The sequence below is a fragment of the Mobula birostris genome, chromosome 31 (genome assembly GCF_030028105.1).
Source record: "Mobula birostris isolate sMobBir1 chromosome 31, sMobBir1.hap1, whole genome shotgun sequence".
Classification (NCBI taxonomy): domain Eukaryota; kingdom Metazoa; phylum Chordata; class Chondrichthyes; order Myliobatiformes; family Myliobatidae; genus Mobula; species Mobula birostris.
Genome location: NC_092400.1, coordinates 9,356,593 through 9,380,395, shown reverse-complemented (window position 1 = coordinate 9,380,395; position 23,803 = coordinate 9,356,593). Strand labels below are relative to the sequence as shown.

The 23,803-nt window shown below is 38.5% G+C and overlaps 1 protein-coding gene across 2 annotated transcripts in view; it reads right to left on the bottom strand.

Annotated features, from left to right (window-relative positions):
- Positions 1–419: 419 nt before the first annotated feature.
- spring1 (SREBF pathway regulator in golgi 1) overlaps positions 420–23,803 on the bottom strand; it is a 33,305-nt gene continuing 9,921 nt past the window's right edge. The window contains exons 2-6 of one of the 2 annotated variants that reach the window (XM_072247587.1): positions 6,856–7,012; positions 6,467–6,618; positions 5,212–5,325; positions 4,783–4,860; positions 2,187–2,276 (exon numbers count right to left, since the gene is read on the bottom strand). In XM_072247587.1, coding sequence (XP_072103688.1) covers positions 4,819–4,860; positions 5,212–5,325; positions 6,467–6,618; positions 6,856–7,012 — 465 coding nt within the window. In that variant the 3' untranslated portion in view covers positions 2,187–2,276; positions 4,783–4,818. Of the gene's footprint in view, positions 2,277–4,782; positions 4,861–5,211; positions 5,326–6,466; positions 6,619–6,855; positions 7,013–23,803 lie in introns of both variants that reach the window. The other variant, XM_072247585.1, reaches the window with a different exon arrangement.

Genomic DNA, 23,803 nt, shown 5'->3' with positions numbered 1-23,803 from the left:
TTGGATAATGTATTTTTGGTGCAAGAAGTTATTAAAAGTGGCCCGCACATTTGAAACATTTCCCAATAATAAAATTACTTAAAGGAACAGGTTTCATGTTTTTAAAAATGATTTACATAATCTGAATAAATAATACTGACATTGGAGGGAAATGACTTCAGTTCAGTAAACCCCAGGAAGATGAAATACATACCAGAAGACAATGCCATGAAAGATGCATTTATCTGGTAGACTTCACATTAGTTTGGTCGTTTTCACTTTGTTAAATCTGTTCCAATGTGAAGCAACATAAGACATCGTGGAAGTAGACATATGCCATTGCTATGACAAGTGCTCTACTTGAAATTCTACTGAATTGTCAAACCTTATTTATAAACTGTTTGGTTCTGAGTAATGAACCATTTTTTTAAATGCAGCTGACCTCAATTTAAATGTGTAAATAGTAGGGTTTTACTCCCAGTTGGAACAATGTCCAATTCAGAATGTGTTCTCTCCTGACCAGCATAGTTCGCAATCTAACCAAGGATATCAACGGTGCTAAGCAAAGATTACTCTGTTTGAGTGAAATATGAACTGCAGACACCAATCTCAAACCAGTACCTCCAATGGCAGTGTACATTTAATCATCGTAAGTGAGGCTGATTCAACAACTGAAGTGCTCTCATGGATAGGGATGAGGCAGGCAGCAAATGTCTGCGGTGAGCGGGAGGCCAAGACATTAAATACTGTCACAAAATACTGAGACTGGTTACAAATTACAGATGTCAACTCTCATGACTGTCATTTAATTTGACATTATTCCAGTGACATCAAAAATATGATTATACATATTGTAGTCACATATCAATTCAATTGCATACACAAAATAAATTAGATTATATTAAGTTAATAGAAACTTCACATATGAAATTTAAAAAAATGAAAGCACATGATTTATTTCAGCTCTCAGGATAATATTCTCTGCATCACAATGTCTTTAATACAAAAACATATAGAAAAACTGTCTCATTTTAACATTTTTCATTTATTAATCCTTTACATCCAACTCAACAGCTTGGAGACTCAATGGAAAAAGATAATGCACGGTAAATGCCTTTTAACCTTGAATATTCAATGAATATATATAATTTTAAAATTGAGATTATTACAACAAATTTGGAGCTCCACAACTGCTTTCTTTCCTTTTTCTCAGTTCAACTGCCTTATACAAGAGCCATGTCAGGACACTCAAATATGCCTTATTCCCTATTTTTTTGTTTTATCTACATTGTAGAAAATGGTCCTCTAAACTTTTGTTTTATCTTTCACAGATTAATGGGTTGTCACTTTCAGAGTGCTGACATTATCAGGAACATCCAGAGATTACCAATGTTCTTTAGCTTGTGTAAATCAAGTAAGATATCACAGGATAAAAATTTCTCTGTTGCATGTGCTAAACGATGTAATAATGCACAAGGAACTTGGCTTCTGAAATTTTGTTATATAGACTTCAAAGAACAAATTCAATGTGAATTCATTACTACAAGTTCAGCAGTTCCACTGAACACAAATTTCTCACCCCATTTTTATTGATGATATATTATCAATATAGAATATTGCACAGTAAGCACAATATTTATCAGGTTAATTAGATATAATTTAATATTAGCAATCTAAGCACTCTCCAAAGTTTGCATTCTACACTTCACTAAAACAAAGCAAGTTTGCAGAATCAAATTATCCCAGCTCACTCATCTCGAAAATACTAGCCACCTTCATGAATTGGCAGGACTGAAAGTGACAATCAAGAAGCCTGAACTGCTCATAAATCAAATGTTGTGTACATTTTAATTTTGATAAACATATGCATATATTTACATAAGTTGCACAGATTAATTTCCAAATATGCAAATAAACTGTAATTAATGTAGCAGATGATTCTTTATTTGCTGGCAGTAGTCTGCTCAGGCTGCAATATTCACCACAATACTAATTACAGATTTGGATGGGTATTGTTTGGCATTTGGTTGCCTTGATTGCTGCAATCAAGACAGTTCAAAAGCTAAAACTAAATAAATAATTAAATACTGGTATAGCAAATAAAACTACTGTAGTTTCTTATAATAAGAAAATCTGTATTCCTTCCACAATGAAAGTTTGCCCAAACAAAATATGCTTTCGTTACTGTATAACTCCCATTTTAACAATGTAGGTTACAGTGGAAGTAACTCTGGTAGATCTTCTCCATAGCAATATTTTGCAGCAGGGTCTCTGTAGTTGTTTTCATGTTGAACACTCTACAAAGAGGAAAAACGTGTAAGTACGTATTCTGAAAAGAGCAAGCTTGAAGGCACTGTCATCAAACAATAATCCTTGCAGCACAAACCTTCAATCAGTGAAGCCTTCAGCAAGTTGTAAGAATCAGCTCAGAAAATCAAGTAAATCAAATGAAAATCTACACTCTCATACAGTGGCATGCAAAAGTTTGGGCACCCCGGTCAAAATTTCTGTTACTGTGAACAGTTAAGTGAGTAGAAGATGAACTGATCTCCAAAAGTCATAAAGTTAAAGATGAAACATTCTTTTCAACATTTTAAGCAAGTGTATTATTTTTGTTTTGTACAATTTTAGAGTGAAAAAAAGGAAAGGAGCACCATGCAAAAGTTTGGGCACCCCAAGAGATTTGAGCTCTCAGATAACTTTTACCAAGGTCTCAGACCTTAATTAGCTTGTTAGGGCTATGGCTTGTTCACAGTCATCGTTAGGAAAGGCCAGATGATGCAAACTTCAAAGCTTTATAAATACCCCAACTCCTCAAACCTTGTCCGAACAATCAGCAGCCATGCGCTCCTCTAAGCAGCTGCCTAGCACTCTGAAAATTAAAATAAATGATGCCCACAAAGCAGGAGAAGGCTATAAGAAGATAGCAAAGCATTTTCAGGTAGCCGTTTCCTCAGTTGGTAATGTAATTAAGAAATGGCAGTTAACAAGAACGGTGGAGGTCAAGTTGAGGTCTGGAAGACCAAGAAAACTGCTTGTAGGATTACAGAAAGGCAAATCAAAACCCCCGTTCGACTGCAAAAAACCTTCAGGAAGATTTAGCAGACTCTGGAGTGGTGGTGCACTGTTCTACTGTGCAGCGACACCTGCACAAATATGACCTTCATGGAAGAGTCATCAGAAGAAAACCTTTCCTGCATCCTCACCACAAAATTCAGTGTCAGAAGTTTGCAAAGGAACATCTAAACAGACCTGATGCATTTTGGAAACAAGTCCTGTGGGCTGATGAAGTTAAAATGGAACTTTTTGGCTGCAATGAGCAAAGGTATGCTTGGAGAAAAAAGGGTGCAGAATTTCATGAAAAGAACACCTCTCCAACTGTTAAACACGGGAGTGGATCGATCATGCTTTGGGCTTGTGTTGCAGCCAGTGGCACGGAGAACATTTCACTGGTAGAGGGAAGAATGAATTCAATTAAATACCAGCAAATTCTGGAAGCAAACATCACACCGTCTGTAAAAAAGCTGAAGATGAAAGGAGGATGGCTTCTACAACAGGATAATGATCCTAAACACACCTCAAAATCTACAATAGACTACCTCAAGAGGTGCAAGCTGAAGGTTCTGCCATGGCCCTCACAGTCCCCCGACCTAAACATCATCAAAAATCTGTGGATAGACCTCAAGAGATCAGTGCATGCAAGATGGCCCAAGAATCTCACATAACTAGAAGCCCTTTGCAAGGAAAAATGGGTGAAAATCCCCCAAACAAGAATTGAAGGACTCTTAGCTGGCTACAGGAAGTGCTTACAAGCTGTGATACTTGCCAAAGGGGGTGTTACTAAGTACTGACCATGCACGGTGCCCAAACTTTTGCTTCAGGCCCTTTTCCTTTTTTGTTATTTTGAAACTGTAAGAGATGGAAATAAAAAAGTAATTTTGCTTAAAATATTAAAGAAATGTATCACCTTTCACCTTATGCCTTTTGGAAATCAGGTCATCTTTTACTCGCTTAGCTATTCACAGTAACAGAAATTTTGACCGGGGTGCCCAAACTTTTGCATGCCTCTGTAGGTCTTACTGATATTCAGCAAATGAATTAGTTGGTAATACTTTTTGAGAACTGTGCAATACAAAATGACATCTTCGGTAGTCGCTTGGGCTTGTGGGTGACCTACTAACACTCCAACATTTGGAGAAGTGGTGAGCTGTCTGTCTGTGACTTCTTTTAGTAAAGGAGTAGTCATGGCAGACCAGCTACCGGACAGACTTGATAGAACAAATTCTTTCTAAGTTGGTAAGGAGATGCAAGACAATTGAAGATCAGGGTCTGCTTCATGGGTTCATTAGATGAACATACAGGCACACACTCTTAGATGCAATATTAGCTGTGCACACTCGTTTTAACACAGACACTCACTCACTCTTGAAATAATCTGGACTAATCCTCTTCCTCAACTTCTCTCCTTCAGTTTTCTCTTCCATCAGTCCCTTCCCTCCTCCGTCCCTCCTCTATCCACCAGTTCCCCTCCATATCTCCATATTCAGTCTTCCTTCTCTCTACTTCCCTCAGCGCCACTCTTTCTCACACTAGTGCTGATTTTGTTTTCCACAGAACAGAAGGGGCTTTGTGACTGGTAGGTCAAAAGTTCTCTGATAGTTTCTCAATACTTTCTGTACCAATGTCCCTGAATGACAATATTGTCATAGGTTTCTTCACAATTAAACAACCTGGAATTCACTCAGTTGTGTAATATATAACCCTGATGCTTAAATATTGAGGTATAGAAGATTATTGTCTTACAGAGTCTGACAATTCTTTTGGAATGCTCCACTGTGTTTATTTGTCGCTCCAAGGATTTTGATAGAGAGGAAATTCAATCTGATATCAGAAATATCACACTGTATTCAGCAGTGCAAGGTACACCTCAAGATACAAATCTTTAGGAAAATAGTTTCCAATATGTTTGGATATATGAACATTAGAAATTATTCAGTGTATTTTGACATGATTATGATTTAAAACTAAATGCAGCCCTTTTGAAAGTTAGCCAGCTATCAAAAGGTAAATAGGTTTTGCAATGACAAAATGGAATTGTAACGGTAGGATGGTATTCCAAATAAAGACTATGCACAAAAAATGGGAAATTGAACTTAATGATGCATGACATGCATTTCTATTACATATTTTTATCACTAACTCAGTGTCTCCAGAAATTAATTCATTATAAACCTGAGAAGATGTTCTGCATTTTGCCAGGCAGAGTTCAAAGTGGTCCTCAATTGCTGTAAACAGATTCTGGAAGGCTTCTGCAGCCCTGTTCAGGAAGCGTTCTAACAGAGGTTGCTGAAAATAAGAAGGCACATTATAAATGCAGTTAGCAATAAAATATTTCAAATACTATCCAAAAATAAGGCAACCTGTAAGGTTAATTCATAAAGAAACTTTGCATGTGATATTTTACTTTTCAATGATTAACTCATCAGAGTATTAGTGAAGTAGAGAATTTTTCAGGTCCATTCCCAGCAAAGCAATATTACTTATTTAATGGATGAACTACTTAGATGGATGAAATATTAATACTTTTTACTGCCAGGCTGTTTTTAGCTATATGTAATGATCAAGCTCAATACTCCCTAAGTATTTTTCAGCCATTACAGACAGTAAAATATTGTTTGTAACATAACTGCTGACTATTAATTAGTGTAATTGGGATAAGACAAGTGGAAACAGGCTCAATGCATAGACTCACTGCCGACTCCCTCAGCTTTCCGTATATATTGGGCCTAAAGAGTAGAGATCGTACAGTGTAGTGTAATGAGTAATCTGCAGAGTCCAAACCTTTGACTGGTTTTGAAAGAATCATAAGGTTATTGCTGGGACTGCGCGGCTTGAGTAATGCGGAGAGACTGGATAGGCTGATACTGTTTTCCTGGAGCAAGGAACACAGAAGGATGGCCTATACAGGTTTATAAAATCATAAATGCACAGATAAGGTGAATGGTTACATTCTTTTTTTAAGGTAGGGGAAACTACAACTACTGAGCATAGGTTCTGAGAGTGGCACGACTTAAAGGGAACCTGAGGGGAAAGTTTCGCCACATAGAGGATGGTGAGAATATAGAATAACTACCAGGGAAAGTGGTTGAACGGTGGTCAGTTACAATGTTTAAATAGTAGCTGGAAAAGTATATAAGTAGGAGAGGCCTTAGAGGGATAAGAGTCAAAGGCAAGCAATTGGATTAGCTCAGGGAGGCACCTTACTCTGCATGGTGGAGTTGGGCTGGCTGCACAACTCCCTAATTATGAAACAAGATTTCTCCTACAACTCATTTTCACATCTTCTTAAAAGTACAACTGCTCTTAAACACTGAAGCATTCAGATGTTTAACTATAATTGTACTAACAGAATGTTAGTAATTCAATTCAGCATTTACTATGTATAATCTGCCAAACATCTGTACCATGATAGAAAATATTTTCTTACTTTATTTGGCTGAAGGCAACAAGAAACACAGTACTCATACACACTGCAGCAGTCATTAGGTAGGCAGGTGTCACATGCATATAATTTTGTGCTTGGTGCATTTATGCTGCAGCAGCCATTTACAAGCAAGTTCTTCCTTTCACAGACATAGCCTGCAATAAAATGTAATAAAAAGGAAATGATGCTAAATCTCCAAATATATTTTAGGATTTGTACAGCTTTTCCTATGTAAGAAACAATGTCAAAATATTATAGAATATTGTTCAGAACATTATCAAACTTTTTTTAAAAACATCACATGACAATGAACAAAGAGATGGTTATATTTAAAAAAATGAGTAGGTGGATATGTTCAATGGAAGAAAATAGCTCATGGTGTATTTCCTCACCTTGTTCATCTGTAATTAGTAGTTTACCCTGGATGGAGTTTCGACACTGTGCATTCTGTCTACTGCTGTTACCCAGGTTAAAACGCACTTTCCATACAATTCGCCGTTCAGGACCTCGAAGCTGCAACAAATTTCTGTCGAGGACTGTTCTTTCCTCCTAAAGGCATTAAGCAAGAGAGAAAGTACAAAAAAGAATCACGGCTCTCATCCTCCCATCCATCAGCAATAACATTTGAAAACACATTAAGTCCTCCTAATCTTCAGGTGTCTTGATAATTGCACAACTAATGAAAATATTTTGAAGAAAATATGTCCATTATAATAGGAGCGCAGAGGTCAGTAGGCACACAGCAACCTCTCAGATGAAATAAAACAATTTTAAAGATATTGCTTTGGATAACAAGGGCTGGACAAAACTGGACAAAAGAACAGTTCTAACCTTTTTTAACCCAACTAGGCAAGGCTTCTACTTCAGAAAAATGACGAAAACATACATAAATTCATTTTAATCTTTCATCTAAAAAAAACTATTCACCACTCACTTGATATAACGTGATCACGTACTGGAATAGAGCTTGTAAGATAAAACCATTACTGAACAAAGGAAGAAATCAATACCAGAGCCATATCCATGTATTGCACTTATTGACAACAATTCAGACCAAATGTTATCTGCTAGATTTTCAAATGAATACTGTGCACTTATTTTAACTGTTGTGCCCATCACTGAAATCCTAAGAACAATATTCTTGACCAATTCTTATAGAATGGTGGAAGGTTGATGGTGGTGTTCAGGGGAGGGGGTGACAGATATAGTTCCATAATTTTTTGTTACAAACTAAACTACAACTGTTAGTTTGGTCGATTTAGCTTTACTTACTTTAAACAATAAAATTAATGTTGCATTACTACTCAAATACAATGAAATTCAGCAGTAAAGTAGTTATGTAGCAAGACACCAATGTGTTAACAACCCAACTAATTTTCTGGACAAGGTATAGAATTTTTAACATCTGTTGCATATACAACAGTTTATAAAAAAATGCCATTACGAATAAATGACAATTTTAATTTAAAATGTTTCTTAAATTGACCATTAAAACACTCATTAATAGCTTTAGCTATTACTATGATTCATGTTTTACAAATGTTAGACCACTCAGGGCATTAATTTCCACAAGTAATTACAATGAAAATATAAATCCAGTGAACAGATTTTCACTTTTTTACCAAAATCTTTACTCTCATGGTTCAGCTACTTTAGCTTTGAACCTTAATTTTAATATTCTGACTTCTACATCTAAAGAGTGCATTATCTCCTATGTTATTCATTTTGCTAAAGGAGAATCTAATCTACTTTTGATGACATGTATTCAAGTAAAAGGTGCACATAAATCCAGTCAAGACTTTGTAACTGAATCACAGCAAAAAGCTGACCTTTTTAAGTCCTGTTTCAAGTCCCTGTTGCAAGAAACAAACAAAACCAAAGCATGACTTCTAAATAAATTTTACTCAGTCTTTAAGCTTAAAACAGTCATGGTCCAAGATCATCAGTGTTATAATTCCAGTTGAAGCTTCCAATCACTCTCGTGGCAGCTAACTGGAAATAATACATGGGCTTGAGGAAGAGTCTATTTGGCTGCATTATCCTACCACCCACCTGCAGTCTGTCCCTTTTTGCATGCAGATGTGGCATGATAACAGATGCAATAGTCTCATTATAAGGCTCTATAAAACCGTTTCCAACTCAAACTGGATGGGTTAGCTTGCCTGGATTGTTTTAAGACTCTGTTTCCCCATTTTGTATTTTGCCATAGCTAGCTACTTCATTAAAAACAAAATTAAAGAAATATTAATCTTACAATGGTTTGCAACCATAATGTTGAATTCAAATTCAAAGTGAAAAGATAATTCTTCAGACAATGACTTACCACACTAGCTTTCATTTTATATACAACACACTTCTAATGAATTTGCCTTCCAAGGGTTAGGCTTATTACAATTACATTCAAATGGTAACTACTAGAGCCTTTTGGAAAGATCCACTCGGTATATTATTTATTCCATTTGGAGAGGAAATTGCTGAACAAAACCTCAGTGTTTCACTATTTTGAAAGTATTTCTGTACTATTATAGTCAAACAGATTCAGATTCGTGACACGGTAGCGTACAGTTAGCACAAAGCTATTATAGTGCCAGCGACCCAACTTCAATTCCACCACTGTCTGTAAGGAGTTTGTCCCTTCTCCCTTCTCCCTGTGACCACGTAGGTTTCCTCTGGGTGCTCCAGTTTTCTCCCACATTCCAAAGTTGAGCAGATTAATTGATCGCATGGGTATAAATGGGCGCTTGTTGAGTCGGAAGGGCCTGATATCATACTGTATCTCTAAATAAAATAAAAACCTATTTATTAGCCCATATAGAATCAAAGTTGAATTCCTCTTGTTCCTCTTTTCCTAAGGCTTGCATACATAATTCAATCTGACACTTCACTTAGTTTTGAGACTGTATGCTACATTCGAGGTTCTCCTTTACTGAAGATGTGATACCCTGAATGCAAACGCAGATAGATTGGAAAAAAAAGCCACAAGCTTCTATTCAGTGAAATTCTCCTGGTGCCTTAACAAATATGTCTCTCAACCAACATCATTAAAAATAGATAATGTGCAATAAATCTTGTTGCTCGTTGTGAGATGTGTGTATTAATTGACTGCTGTTCAAAAACAGATCGTTAGCTGTAAAGCACTTTGGAATCTCCCAAGGTCTCACAAGGTGCTATAAAAATTCAAGTCCTTTTCTTTACTAAAATAGGGATCCTGTCGCAGGATAGTGACTTCACTATTTCAGCTGACTGAGATCCCAGAAAGTACATTGCTTACACCTAATATTAAAGGGCACTTCCCCAGAGAGGTAAACATATGCTAATAAAGGAATAACAAGAACAAGCCAGGATATTTATTCTTGTGCTCATTACTTCCTTGTATGTAATGGTGGCACTAGAGGCCTGTCAATTAAACAAATAGTTGAATGAAAGAAAAAATATTAGCACGTGCTAGACTTCAAATAATATATCACAATTTCAAACAGCTTCAAGAAAGCTAATGTATTTTAACTTTAAACTATGCTTCCCTCTGTGTGCTCTGGTCTCAATTTATTTATGAATCTCACTATAACAACTGAATATTTTAATCTGCTTTACATCCTTAATCAATGTATAAATGATTTCACACATCCTAATATCAATTACTAAATAATCCATGCTCATCTAGATTTTATCCACTAATAAATCTGTTAAAACCTATTGATGTTGCTATTAGTTAACTTATATTTGTGTAACCTGGAGCAATTTGTGGTAAAGGCCACACTAGCAGTGGAAAACAAAAATACTCTGATTCACGGGGGTGGGGGGGATCATTAAAAATACTGTTTGAATAAACTGCATCATCACGAGGTAAAAGAACTGCTGAATTAACAATTAACTGGTCATAAAGAAAGCTATAAACATGGAGCTATGCATTTACAGTGCATTTTTTGCTAGTTGTTTGTTGCAAGAGTTCTGATGTACATGGACCATGACCTGAACATGTTTATAAAGGCAGCAATTTGAAAAAAAAAACCCAGATGAAGATCAGGATCAGAAAAACAGGGAACCTAGTTTGAAATTGTTACCAATCTGCCAATAAATGCCTAAGTTATTTGTTATATGGCCAGAGTATATCAATGTGAGTGATAGATAAGATTTAATGTGCACAACTACCAATAGCAAATGGTCAAAAAATAAAGCATACCGTAATTACATAAAAGGTTATTTCCAATGTTTTGCTCATCGAAACTAATAGACAAAGGAGTTCCTATATGTTTTTAATAATTGTATTTGTTAACTTTTTATTGCGTAATATCAAATAATTCACTATCTCCTTTTCACACAACATTCAAATTTCAAGAGCATTCAGTTTCCCCCCCCCCCCATAGTACATGTACTCATTAAAGTGTTAACTTTGATGTAGTACTGCCTCGTCTTCTCTGTGGTAATTTCTACAGAACAATCTTAAGAAATTATTGAGAGTCAGTTATTTAATTGTGGGACATTTCTACTAAGATTGTTTCCATGATCACTCAACACCCATTTGCAAAATGCCTTGAATACGAATGTACCTACAACACAGAAAAGGTCCTACGTCATGTTACCTAGAAATGGATTACAGCCATAGACAAAAGGAATAAAGAAGAAAGGAAGATTTTTGAAAGCTTGGTTCAAATGTAGATTTAGAGAATGTTGAAAAATGACCAGATTTTTAGCCCAAATTTAGAAGTTAAGGTTGAGTATTTTAAAACAAAGATGGGAATAAAGTGAAAAGGCAGGCAGGTTCAGCCTCAACTGAGCAAAATTCAGGCAGCTTGAGACTGTGGCCTGCTCCAAGGTCTGGGAGAAATATTAGCTCCCAAGAACACATAGGCTAAAGCAGAAAGAAATAAAAACACTAGATTATTAAAGTTGGCGCGGCATCACCTGGCTCTATGTGCACATTTCAGGGTTTATTAGAGCTGCTTTTAGACTAAGGCAAGTAGATAGAGATTTCATAAATGGACGCACACTAATAGGGAGATGCTAATGGGGTATTTTCAAATTGGTTCCAAATTTATTTGAGCTTTACAAGCCTCAGAGGACTTACCAAGGAAATGGAAGTAAGTTTTGGCAATGTCTCAGGGGAGAGGTTAAAGTTGTCTTTGCCCCATCTGTTTAAAAGCTCACCTATTATAGTTTCTGTTTCAGTTCCTTCAAATAAATGCATGCAGGATAACCTAGTATGGCGAGAGATTTGTTCAAGCATTTCAGATAATCAAATCAGGGTGGAAGGTATTCCAGGACACATCCAGAGAAAAAGATCATTATCTGGTTCTGTGCAGACATCAGAATCAGGTTTACTATGTGACATGAAATTTGTGGTTTTGCAGCAGTAGTACAGTGCAATACATACAAATAATAGGTTCCAATAACAGAATAATGAGGTAGTGTTCATGATGGATCAATCAGAAATCTGAATGGAGAATGGGAAAGCTGTTCCCAAAACATTGAGTATGTGTCTTCAAGCTACTATTCCTCCTTCCCGATGGTAGTGTTGAGAAGATGGCATGTCCTGGGTGTGGTGGAGGTCCTTAATGATGGATGCTGCCTTTTTGAGGCATTGCCTTTTGAAGATGTCATCAATGATGGGAAAACTAGTGCCACAATGTAGCTGGCTGAGTTTACAACTCTCTGTAGCTTTCTCCGATTCTGTGAAATGACGCCTCGATACCAAGCGGTGATGCAACCAGTTAGAATGCTCTCCACCGTAGGAATATGCTAGTATCTTTGGTGACATACTAAATCTCCTCAAACACTTAACGAAATATAGTCGATAGCATGCCTTCTTCATAAATGCATCAACATGTTGGCCCAAGAGGTGTTAATACCCAAGAAAGTGAAACTGCTCACACTTTCACTGCTGACTGCTCAATAAGCATTGGTGTGTGTTCTCCCAATTTCCCTTCCTGAAGTCCACAATCAATTCCTTGGTCTTACTAACACTAAGTGCAAGATTGTTGTTGCGACACCACTCAATCAGCCAATCTATCTCACTCCCGTATGCTTCCTCGTCCCCATCTGAGGTTCTGTCAACAACAATTATGTTACTGGCAAATTTACAGATGGTGTTTGAGCTATGCCTAGTCTCACAACCATAGGTATAGAGAGAGTTAGAGAAACAGGCTAAGCACATATCCTTGAGGTGCGTCGGTGTTGATTGTCAGCGAGCAGATGTTATTTCCGATCTGCAATGATTGTGATCTCCTGATGTGGAAGTCAACGAGCCATTTGCAGAGGGAGGCACACAGGCCCAAGTTTGAAGCTTAATGAGTGGTACTGAGTGGATGATGGTGTTGAACGCTGAGTTGTAATCAATAAACAGCAGCCTAATGTAGGTATTTCTGCTGTCAAGGTAGTTCATGGCGGAGTGGAGGACCAATGAGATTACATCCACTGTACACCGATTGTGGTGGTAGATATGTGTCAAGCAGAGATGAAAAGGGCAAATTCTCATGGCACAGGCTTTAAAATAGTCCAGCTTTCTTGACCTCAGGGAACGGCACACTTCCGTAGGCTAAGATTCTCATGTTAGATGTTGGAAAATCTCCATAGCCTTGTATAGCAGGCCAAGTGTCTACAAAACTCACCACTATCTCCATATTTTGACTCTACATCCATCCAAACAAAAACTGGTGGCTTAGAGGAGACCAATTAACAATACATCAACGCAAAAAGATAATCATAATGTCAGTGATTATTTTAATTTTCAAAAACACTAGTCAAACTGAGAAGGTAACTAGATTCTTATCCCCAGTTACTTCTCCCACCCTTTCTCCAGCACTGCTTCTCCCAGTTCCATTCTTGGAAGTCACCTTCAGATACAGAACTTAATAGGCTTTTGCCTCTCCCCAAAAAAGTCAAGCACAGATTAGGCTTCACAGCAAAGTAGTTATCTTCACACAGTCATGGATGAACTTTGAACAACATGAACTTTATCTCTACTTCTTCTTGTTTGTAACATTTTGGTAGTCCACAATATACTTAATAATAAACAGAAAGAAAATGAGATTCGGGCTTTTTTGTTTAGATCCAGACTTTTCTGGGCATCATTCTTCCCTTTGCCTGCACAAAAAGAGAACAAACTCTATTGAACCAACTGAGTAGATTTCAACATTTGTTTTCATTTAGCATGTATAAATCACTCCCCAGTGCCCTGGAACTAAATCAGATGTTTTTTAGAGTAAAGTTAGATAGAAATATTGTTCAAACCTCCAAGCACCACATTATTCAAACTAAACTGCTGCCACCCACAGGCAAATTTTTCCCTTCTCCTGCAGCAAAAGAAACAATGTAGGAATTAGATCGTCTTGACACATATTTTACTCCATACCATTCAAAGCTGATCATAAACATAATTCTTCAGTCCGTGCTACAGCATCAGCTGCTACCAGTGGTGCACTATCCTGCACATCTAGTACTTTGATATGCTAGAATGGATCATACTGGTCTGTGACCAGCAGTCCCAGTAGATCAAACCAAATTCAGTCCCAGACATGCAAATACATGGCAGAACGTGCTATTCCAGGACTGAGTGACAGATTTGGCCTCCACATTCCCCTGCTTGCACCCATATGAAGTTCAGCACTGCTGCTCTATCTTGCTAGGATTCCCTAGCATTAAGGATAGGAGCCAAATCTCCACTCACAACAATGAGGTCTGTAGGGCACAAACCGATGAAGCCAATGGGAAAATAAAACACTTTTCAGAAACAATTTTGCTTTTATTTCATGTTTCAATTATTTCTAATTGTGTTGTGTTTTAATTAACTTTCTATGATTTTAGAGTCACGGAGAAATACAGCACAGAAACAGGTCCTTTGGCCCATCTAGTCCATGCCAAAACCATTTAGACTGCCTACTCCCATTAACAGGTACCAGGACCATAGCCCTCCATACCCCTATCCATGAACCTATCCAAACTTCTCTTAAACGTTGAAATCAAGCTCACATGCACCACTTGTGCTGGCAGCTCATTTCACATGCTCCCAGCCCTCTGAGTGAAGAAGTTTCCCTTATGTTTCCCTTAGGCTTCTCACCTTTCACCCTTAAGCCATGAACTCTTGTTGTAGTCCCACCCAAACTCAGTGGAAAAAAGTCTGCTTGCTTTTACCCTATAACATTGTATTATGAGGGGTAATAACTGTATCCCTCATAATATTATATCAAATCTCCTCTCAATCTTCTGTGTTCTGAAGAATACAGTCCTAAACTATTCAATCTTTCCTTATAACTCGGCAACATCCTTGTAGATTTTCTCTGGACTCTTTCAGCCTTGTTTACATCTTTCCTGGAGGTAGATGACCAAAACCACACACTAGCAAACCCCAAATTAGGCCTCGCCAATATCTTGTACAACTTCAACATAACATTACATCTCCTCTAATCAATACATTGATTTATGAAGGCCAATGAGCCAAAAGCTTTCTTTACGTCCCTATCTACTTGAGTTGCCACTTTCAATGAATTATGGATCTGTATTCCCAGAGCCCTTTGCTCTTCCACACTCCTCAGTGCCCTCACTGTGTAAGACCTTATTTTATTTTCTAATTATTTACTTCAATGTTAAAAATTTTTAAATGCCTCTGAATGTTAGCCTGGGCAATACAGAGCAAACTGCAGTTTGCCAAGCCCAGCCCTGATAAATGTAAGTGTACAGTGACAGGAGGCAGTAATTAGTGGCAGCCATTTCTCCAATATTGCTTGGGGCTTATTAACATGGAACCAACGTTCTCAATTCCTAATTCCACTTTACGCATCCCAGAATTTTAAAGATATGCTATGTGGCACTTTCTTCAATTAAAACATGTTCATGCCCAAACTCTTTTTGTAAATAACTTTTCCCTATGAAGATAGCAAGTTTATGTACGCTTCTCTTTTGTAATACCAGAAATAGCTTTTACTATTCTTAGATATAGTTCTTGTTGACAAAAAAAATTATGTGAAGGATGGCCTATTTCCAATCTCACTTCTTTAATCATTTTCATCTGGCCTAGATCTAACCCCATGGTTGCCTTAGTGCCATTTATCAACTATTTTGCTTCACAACTTGTTTTAGTTGAGCAAAAATGATATTCCCTCATATTCCAGCCTATATTAAAACCCTATCAATTATACTATCTGATTTTGCTATTTTTTGGAAAATTACTCAATGCAAATTGAGGTCACATTTTCTATAGCAGAATCATGACCATACCAAAAATAATACTTTGGCTGAAATCACCAGACTGAGTTCTGAATCCTGGGATGGTGATGCCTTTGTATGATAAGCAGTTACATCATCCAGATTTCTATTCACTATAGTTAGAAGGATGAAAGGAGATTGAAGTGAAACTTACAAAACACTAACAGCGGTTCGGCAGACTGGATGATGCTTCCCTTGGCTGGGAGGCTTGGAATGAAACATCACAGTCTCAGGTTACGGAAATACAGTTTTAAGATTGAAATGAGGAATTTCATCACTTGGTAGGTTGTGAACCTGTAGAACTTGCTGTCAAAGAGGGGTGTAGGGGCCATATTACCGAATATATTAAAGGAAAGAGATAGAAAAATTATTTGAAGCAAAAGACCTCAAGGAGTAAGGAGGGAGAACAAACATATGGTATTGAGACAGGTTATCAGTTATGATCGTATTGAATAGCAGAGAAAGCTCAAAGGGTTGAACAGCCTACTCTTAATTTCTGTGTCTATGGAAGAGCTGTGAATACTCTGAAAGGGGACACTAATTGCAGTTCTTATGTTCTCAGTGATGTTAATTGGGAATTACTGTATCTGGAATATGGATGAACAATTAAGTAACAGAGCCAAGTCTTTGTACATTACTTTTATCACACAACTGAGAAATAACACTGAGCAAAATCATAGACCTTCTGATGCAGAAACCTGTCCCAGAGGTAGATGTGGATTTTATTTTTAAAGTGGAAAAACAGGTTTATGGAAAGAATTCCAGGTTGAATCGCCTCAACACCTGAAAGCAAAGCCACCAACAATAGGGCAAAAAGAGTAGGGGCTGCACATTCAAAGAAAGAACAATGAATACAAGTTCCTATGAGGTTCAATAACAAAAAAATGGCCAATATTCAAAAGGTCAGACATCATCAATGAAGAGAGAAAAATATCCTAACAAAACGCCTCATGATTTTATGCACCCCACACGGTCACCCCTCAGTCCTATGTTCCAAGGAATGAAGTCCCAGCCTGTCCAATCCCTCACTATATCTAAGCCGCTTGTGTCCTTGCAGTACATTTGTTCCTCATAAATCTTCTCTGTAATGCTTCCAGTTTCATAACCAGGAGACAAAAACTACACAAAACTCCAAGAACAGTCTCAGCAACATTCTGTACAATGTCACATCTCCAATACTCAGTGCCCTGACTGATGAAGGCCAGCAATCCAATCACCTTCTTCACCACCCTGTCAACCGACAAAACCACTTTCAGGAACTATGCACTTTTACTCCTGGGTCCTTCTGTTCCACAATGTTCCCCAGGGCCCTCACAGTACAAGTTGTACTCTGGTTTGACTTCCCAAAATGCAATTCTTTGCACTTAATTGAAAACCACTTGCTAATCCTCGGCCTACTTACACAGCTGAGAAAGATCACTCTGTAAGTTTTGATAGCCATTTTCACTGTCCACAATACCAGCTATTTTAGTAGCATCAACAAACTTACTAACTATGCATTGTACACTCAAAACCAAGCAGTTCATATCAATAACTGTAACCTTCTCACCAGGGCTTGTATACAAACTCAGCTTGTTCGCTAACCTATTAACAGCCACATTACTCAGCAGTGAGAAGGCCACCTTTCATAAACGATATACTTCTAGGGCCAGTACGATTGGGGTTCAACCAAACAGGAATGTTGTGATGCTGTGACTAAAGGAACCTCAATTTGAGCTATTGCTGTGTAAATACTGCCCATTCACAATTACTGATCGGCAAGAAATAACAGATCGTACACTGCATAAAATTATAAAGAAAGTATATTTACCAATTTCAGCTTTATCAAACATTTAATAGGAAAAAAAATACAATAAAAGGGCCCATTACAGTTAAACCAGTCCAATGTGCACATGACCTTTGGAGCTCATACTGGAGTATTTTGGGGTGTATCTCTTACTCACACACTAGACCACGGTCTGCGTAAAAGCAGCCGCCACATTCTATCATTATATTTGCTTTCTCTTACACACACACACACACACACACACATATTGGCCCTTTCTCCTTGGAGCCATTCATCTGCACAAAGCACTTCTGGTAACAGGGACTCCCCTTCCAACGGCATCCGGAGGCACTTCCCTTGTCCCGCTCTGCTACTCCTGCCAAAAGACCCCAAACCAGACTACAGTCCGTCACAAATCTCTCTCCGCCCAGCTCTCTCTAGAACCTTCTCCCGATCCCACCATCCTGTTTAGCTGACACAACATTCGCAAGTTGAACAACAAGAATTCTTGCCTTTAGCCAAAACCAAAACATTTTACCCATTGGACAGACTGCTTTTACAGAAAACTGCTAATATAAACTACCTCAAGGTATAGCAGTAGAAAACTTAACCAGGGCACTACACAGCGAACAACAAAGGTCCCAGCAACAACCTCATTGGCACACCATGAGTCACAGGCATCCAATCTGGGAAAAAATGTTTGACCATCAGTCCCTGCTTTCAACCATCAATCCAATTAGTAATCTTTCCCTGGATCCCAAATGATCTAACCTTACAGACTAGCCTACCATTCAGGGCTTGTCAAAGGCCTTGCTGAAGTCCATATGGCCCACTGCCTTACTATCCAACTTCACAGTGATCAACTTCTCCTTTAATTCCACTCACTTCCTCCAAGCTGTATGGATCTAGACTCTTTATGGTTCACTGTCACCTTGCCCAAACTAGAAAATTTCTTCAGCCTTCAATTATAAATTTTCACAGTGGTCTTCCTTGCAGATATTTTTCTCTCCCTTTCTCCATCTCTATCTCAAAAAGCACCATGGGTCTTCTGACCCCCATAGCTACCACAATTATACTTCATCTTACTGTAATTCCTGTCGATACATTCTACTCTCCTGTGGCTTCAGAGGCTCTGTTAAATGTACAAATGATGTCTTGTTCCAAACCACTGCTTTCAATATGTTTCTCGCCAACATGCATCACCATCAGCTAACAGATCAGCTGTAATTAATAAATCTTCACCACCCTCTCTCAGTCAGCGTCAACATCTTTAAAGTCACTTTGTCTCCTTCCTAATGCAGACATCCCTGATGAGTGAGACAGATTAGTCAATTGAGTGGTGTTGGAGCAACAACTTTGTACTCAATGTCACTAAGACCAAGGAATTGATTGTGGACTTTAGGAAGGGGAAGTTGAGGAAACACACACTGGTCCTCATCCAGGGATCAGCAGTGGAAAGGGTGAACAGTTTCAAGTTCCAGAATGTCAACATCTCTGAAGATCTACACTGGGCCCAAAATATTGATGCAATTAAAAAGAAGGCATAACAGTGGCTATATTTCATTAGGACCTTGAGCAGACTTGGTATGTCACCAAAAATGCTCGCAAATTTCTAACAGATGTACTGTGGAGAGTGTTGTAACTAGTTACATCACCATCTGGTATGGAGGGGCCACTGCAGAAGATCAAAAAAGAACTGCAGAAAGTTGTAAACTCAGCCAGTTCCGTCATGGCCACAAGCTTCCCCAGCATCGAGGACACCTTCTAAAGGCAATACTTCAAAAAGATGGCATCCTTCATTAAGGACACCCAGCACCCAGGAAGTGACCTCTTCTCACTGCTACCCCTCCTATGCCATGACATTTCCGAATGGACAATGAATCCATGTACACTATCACTATTTTTCCTTCTCTTTTTGCATTTATTCAATTTGTATACATTTCTTGTTGTAATTAATAGCTTTTTTCATTTGGATGTATTGCAATGTACTGCTATCGCAAAACAACAGATTTCACGACGTATGCCCGTGGAATTAAAACTGATTCTGATCCTGATTTTCTGAAACCTATTTGTTGATTTCCAATGTCGGCTCATATGGAAGTTGCGGCAAGGCAAAAGTTAACATAATGTCCAAGCAAGGATGGACTGCAGATAGAGTGCAGACAGCCCAGGCAAGAAAGAGCATAGCATCCCTTCTGCACAGCAGGAGGGTCAGAGCTATTTCAAGGAGATAAGAATGTAACAGAAAGATCCAAGGCACACACACCAACTAAGGGACAGTTCCTTTACTAACTTCGAGGTATCATCAGTAGTTAGCTTGTAGTTTCCATTGACTTTTAACACCTGCATTTTGAATGGTGATTGATCTAGCAAGTAAGGAATTTGAACATACACAGTATGTGAAAAGATCAATATCCGTAACTGCTAGTCAATTCTGTATAAAAGTGGCATTCCTCTGTTCAGACTTCAGAGCTGTGTGGTGACAGGGGCCATGCTGTTCTCCTTGAGCATAAGTAAAATGAAATATGATTGAGGAATAAGTGTGAGTTTTGAGAGCCCAGTTAAACAGCGATGACAGTCATCAACCTTACACGTTATATTGCCTTGTTTCCTTCTCCAAAGATGCTCTCTGACTTGGTTCCACCACTTTCTTTTACTTCCAGTATGCTTTCTTTCCCCATAAATCTGAGTTCCTCTTCAAACCATTATCTTTTCCCTGAAATACATCTGTCCCATTCATACACTAATTGTTAGCACGTTTTACAGCTTGGAGTGTCCGAGATTGGAGTTCAATTCCCACTTCACTTATAAGAACGCTGTGCATCCTTCCCGTGGAATGCGTAGGTTCTCTCTGGGTGCTCTGGTTTCCTCCCACAGTTCGAAGACATACCAGTAAATTAATTGGTCATTGTAAATTGTCCTGTGATTAGGCCAGCATTAAAACAGGGGTTGCTCAGAGGCACGGCTTAAAGGGCCTGGAGGACCTATTCTGCATTATATCTCAGTAAATAAATAAACGTCTAGAGCTAGGACTGGATTGCCCTCGTCTTCATTTTCCACTACAATAGCCTTTATAATCAACAGATCAACCGCCACAATTCCAAGCATCTCCAATGTCATTCCATAAACAACTGCACCTTCGCCTCTTCTCCTTGTTCAAGAGTTGAAAGACTCCGTTCATTGCTGGACATGTGGATTCATTCTTCCATCTCCATTTTGCCCACTTTACCCATTCCATTTCCCGTAGCTTCCTTGCAGAGAATTACAGAATTGCCACTCACTTCTACAGTGGGGAGACTCAATGCAGGTCAAGGGATTGCTTTGCAAAGCCACTTCAATGGCAAGTGTGATCCTGATCCTCTTGATTCCCATTATTTTGCACTTCACTTTGTACCACCTGAACGCACCATGTAATGAATTCATCTGTGTGAACATCATGCAAGACAAGCTTTTCACTCTTACTTTGGTACATGTGACATGAATAAGCCAATTCCATTTACAATCAAACCTCAATCCCTTGCCTCCTATGCTATTCCAACAAAACTGAACATAAGCTCACAGAACGGTACATTTACCAACTGGGCATATTTCAGCCATCTGGACTTAACACTTGCAGATAGTCACACTGCCAGCAGTTTTATTTCTCACTTCCAACATTCAGTCCACTGCCCTGTGGTCACTTCAGATAATTATTCTGCATTACACTTGCTCCAGAATCATCTGTTATTCTCTTAAGAATTGTTTTATCCCCTCCAATCCCTTGGCTCTATCATCCTTTTTGCAAGTTAACCTCTCCTCATGCTCCTTTTCTGCATCGTAAAGCTCACTTTATCTCTAACTATTCCAAGCTTTCATGCAAGATCATCAACTTGAAACACTATTTCTCTCTTCATGTTGATTTCTATTCATTTGGGCTATGAAGGCATTTGGTTGAGATGTCACTTTCCCTGTTTTGGGCATACACATGAGGGGAAGGGGGATGTTGGATAAGAAAATGGCAGCCTTGTATACTAAGTGAATATGGAGAAGGTTAAGTTAAGAAAACAAAAGAAAAATCTTGTCTTTTTGTTAGAATGTTAACAGTGGTAGCAGAGGATGGTTAGCAACTAAAGAATCCCACCGGCATTTGATGAGAGCAAGTCTTACAAGAGCTGGGAAAATGAAATTTGAATATAGACGTGTGTTACTGAGCTAAGCAAAAAGAACCAGGCCCTTGCCTTTGTACTGTCGCTTTTGGGAAGAGCGAGCGAGACCGCAATAGGAATTTCAGTGGAAGAAATGCACAAAGGTGATGGTATAACTACACTTGACTCCATTCTTCTGAAGGAAGAAAAGGACTGGATTTACGAGACCTATTTAGACTTTTGACAAAATTTCCGGAGACAGTTCTACAAATATGGATGATTATATTATTGATTTTAAACAAAAGTGTAGTCACATGCGCAAATACAAAATGGAACTTTCCTGACGCAGTATTACTTTCAAATTGTTGGATATTGTGTGTCTAGAGAGCTAGCATTAACATTCACAGATACTGACAGATCTAATTATTTCCAGCATTTTTATTGTTAAGCATATTATTTTGTTATCCATTTAGAATGTTTTCTTCTCACTTTCACTACTTGTCCAGTTCCCATTGTTACAGTGGGCAATATCGACAAAATAGAATAATGAAAATAGTGTTTATTTTGAAAACTGTAACTAGTCATACTGTTTAAACAAAACACCACAAGTAAAACTGACCTGTCACAAAACCAAATCATAGTAGTATCATACACCACAGAAAATGGCCCTTTGGCCTGACTCATGGATGCCAACCAAGCTGCCTACCTGATCTTGTATCATTTGTCTGTGTTTGACAAATATCCCTCTAAACCTTTCCTATCCATATATGCGTAAAATTTATTTTAAAAGTTTTAACTGTACCCACCCCTACCACTTCTGGCAGTTTATTCCATATACCCACCATTCTCTATATAAAAAAAGATACTCCTTAGGTCCCTTAAAAATCTTTCATCTCTTAGCTTAAATCTATGCCCTCTAGGTTTAGTCTCACCTTATCTTAGGAATGCCTCTCTACGATTTTATGGACCTGTAAGGGCACCCATCAGTTTCCTACGTTCAAGGGAAAAAAGCCCCAAGCCTATCCAGTCTCTCCTTACAACTCAAGTCCTCCAGTCCAAGTAAAATCATCCTTTTCCATTTAGTGACATCCTTCCCGTAGGTGGACAACCAGAATTGCACACAATACTCCAAAAGGGTCTCACCAATATCGTTCACGATTGTACCATTACTGCTCAACTCATGTACTCAGTGCCCTGACCAATGAGGACAAGTTTGTCAAACACCTTCTTCACCACCTTGTACCTGTGACACCACTTTCAGGGAACAAGGTCCATCAAAACTCCCCCAGGACCCTGCCATTTTCTGTGTAAGTCCTGGTCTAAATTACCAAATTGAAACACTTCATTTTTTTTGATTCAATTCCGTCAGCCATTCCATGGCCCACTTTGCCAGTTGATCTAGACCCTGTTGTAATTTTAGATAACCTTCCTCACTGGCCATTATACCCCTATTTTAATGCCATATGCAAAATTTCTAACTCTAACACCTACATCCACATACAGATATAGATGGAACAACAGCGGACACAGCACTGAGCCATGCAAACACACTGCCCTCAACCTTCTTGCCACAACTCTACCACCCAGCCCTCAGCAATACTATTGTTGTACAACATCTACCATCTACTTGAATCCGTAGTATCACAACCACACTTACAGGCCTCCAATCTGAAAAATAATCCTCTACTACTAACATCCTCTGATTCCTTCCACTAAGCCAATTTTACATCCAATTTCCTGGCTTACCCTGGATCCCATGTGTCCAGCCCACTATGCAAGACCTTGTCAAAGGTATTCCTAAAGTACATTTGGACAAAATTTACTGCCCTACCCTCATCAACCCTCTTGCCACAATCTCTACCACCCAGCCCACATCAACACCATTGTCATACAACATCTACCATCTACTTGAATTTGCAGTATCAGCTACATTAAGAAGACCACCATCATCCCAGTACCTGAGAAAAGCAAAGAAACATTCCTCACCAACAACTGCCCAAGGGATGTGTCACCTAATATCATGAAGTCCTACAAAAGGCTGCTCATGGCACGAATTATCTCCAGTCTTCTGGACAACCTCAACCCACTGCAATCACCTACCGCCGAAACAAGTCTACAGTAGAGGCCAACTTCCTGGCACTACACTCACCTCTGGAGCATCTGGACAACAAAGACACTGACATCAGACTATTGTTTATTGACTACAGCGCTGCCTTCAATACCATTAATTCCAAGCAAATCCGTCACCAAATT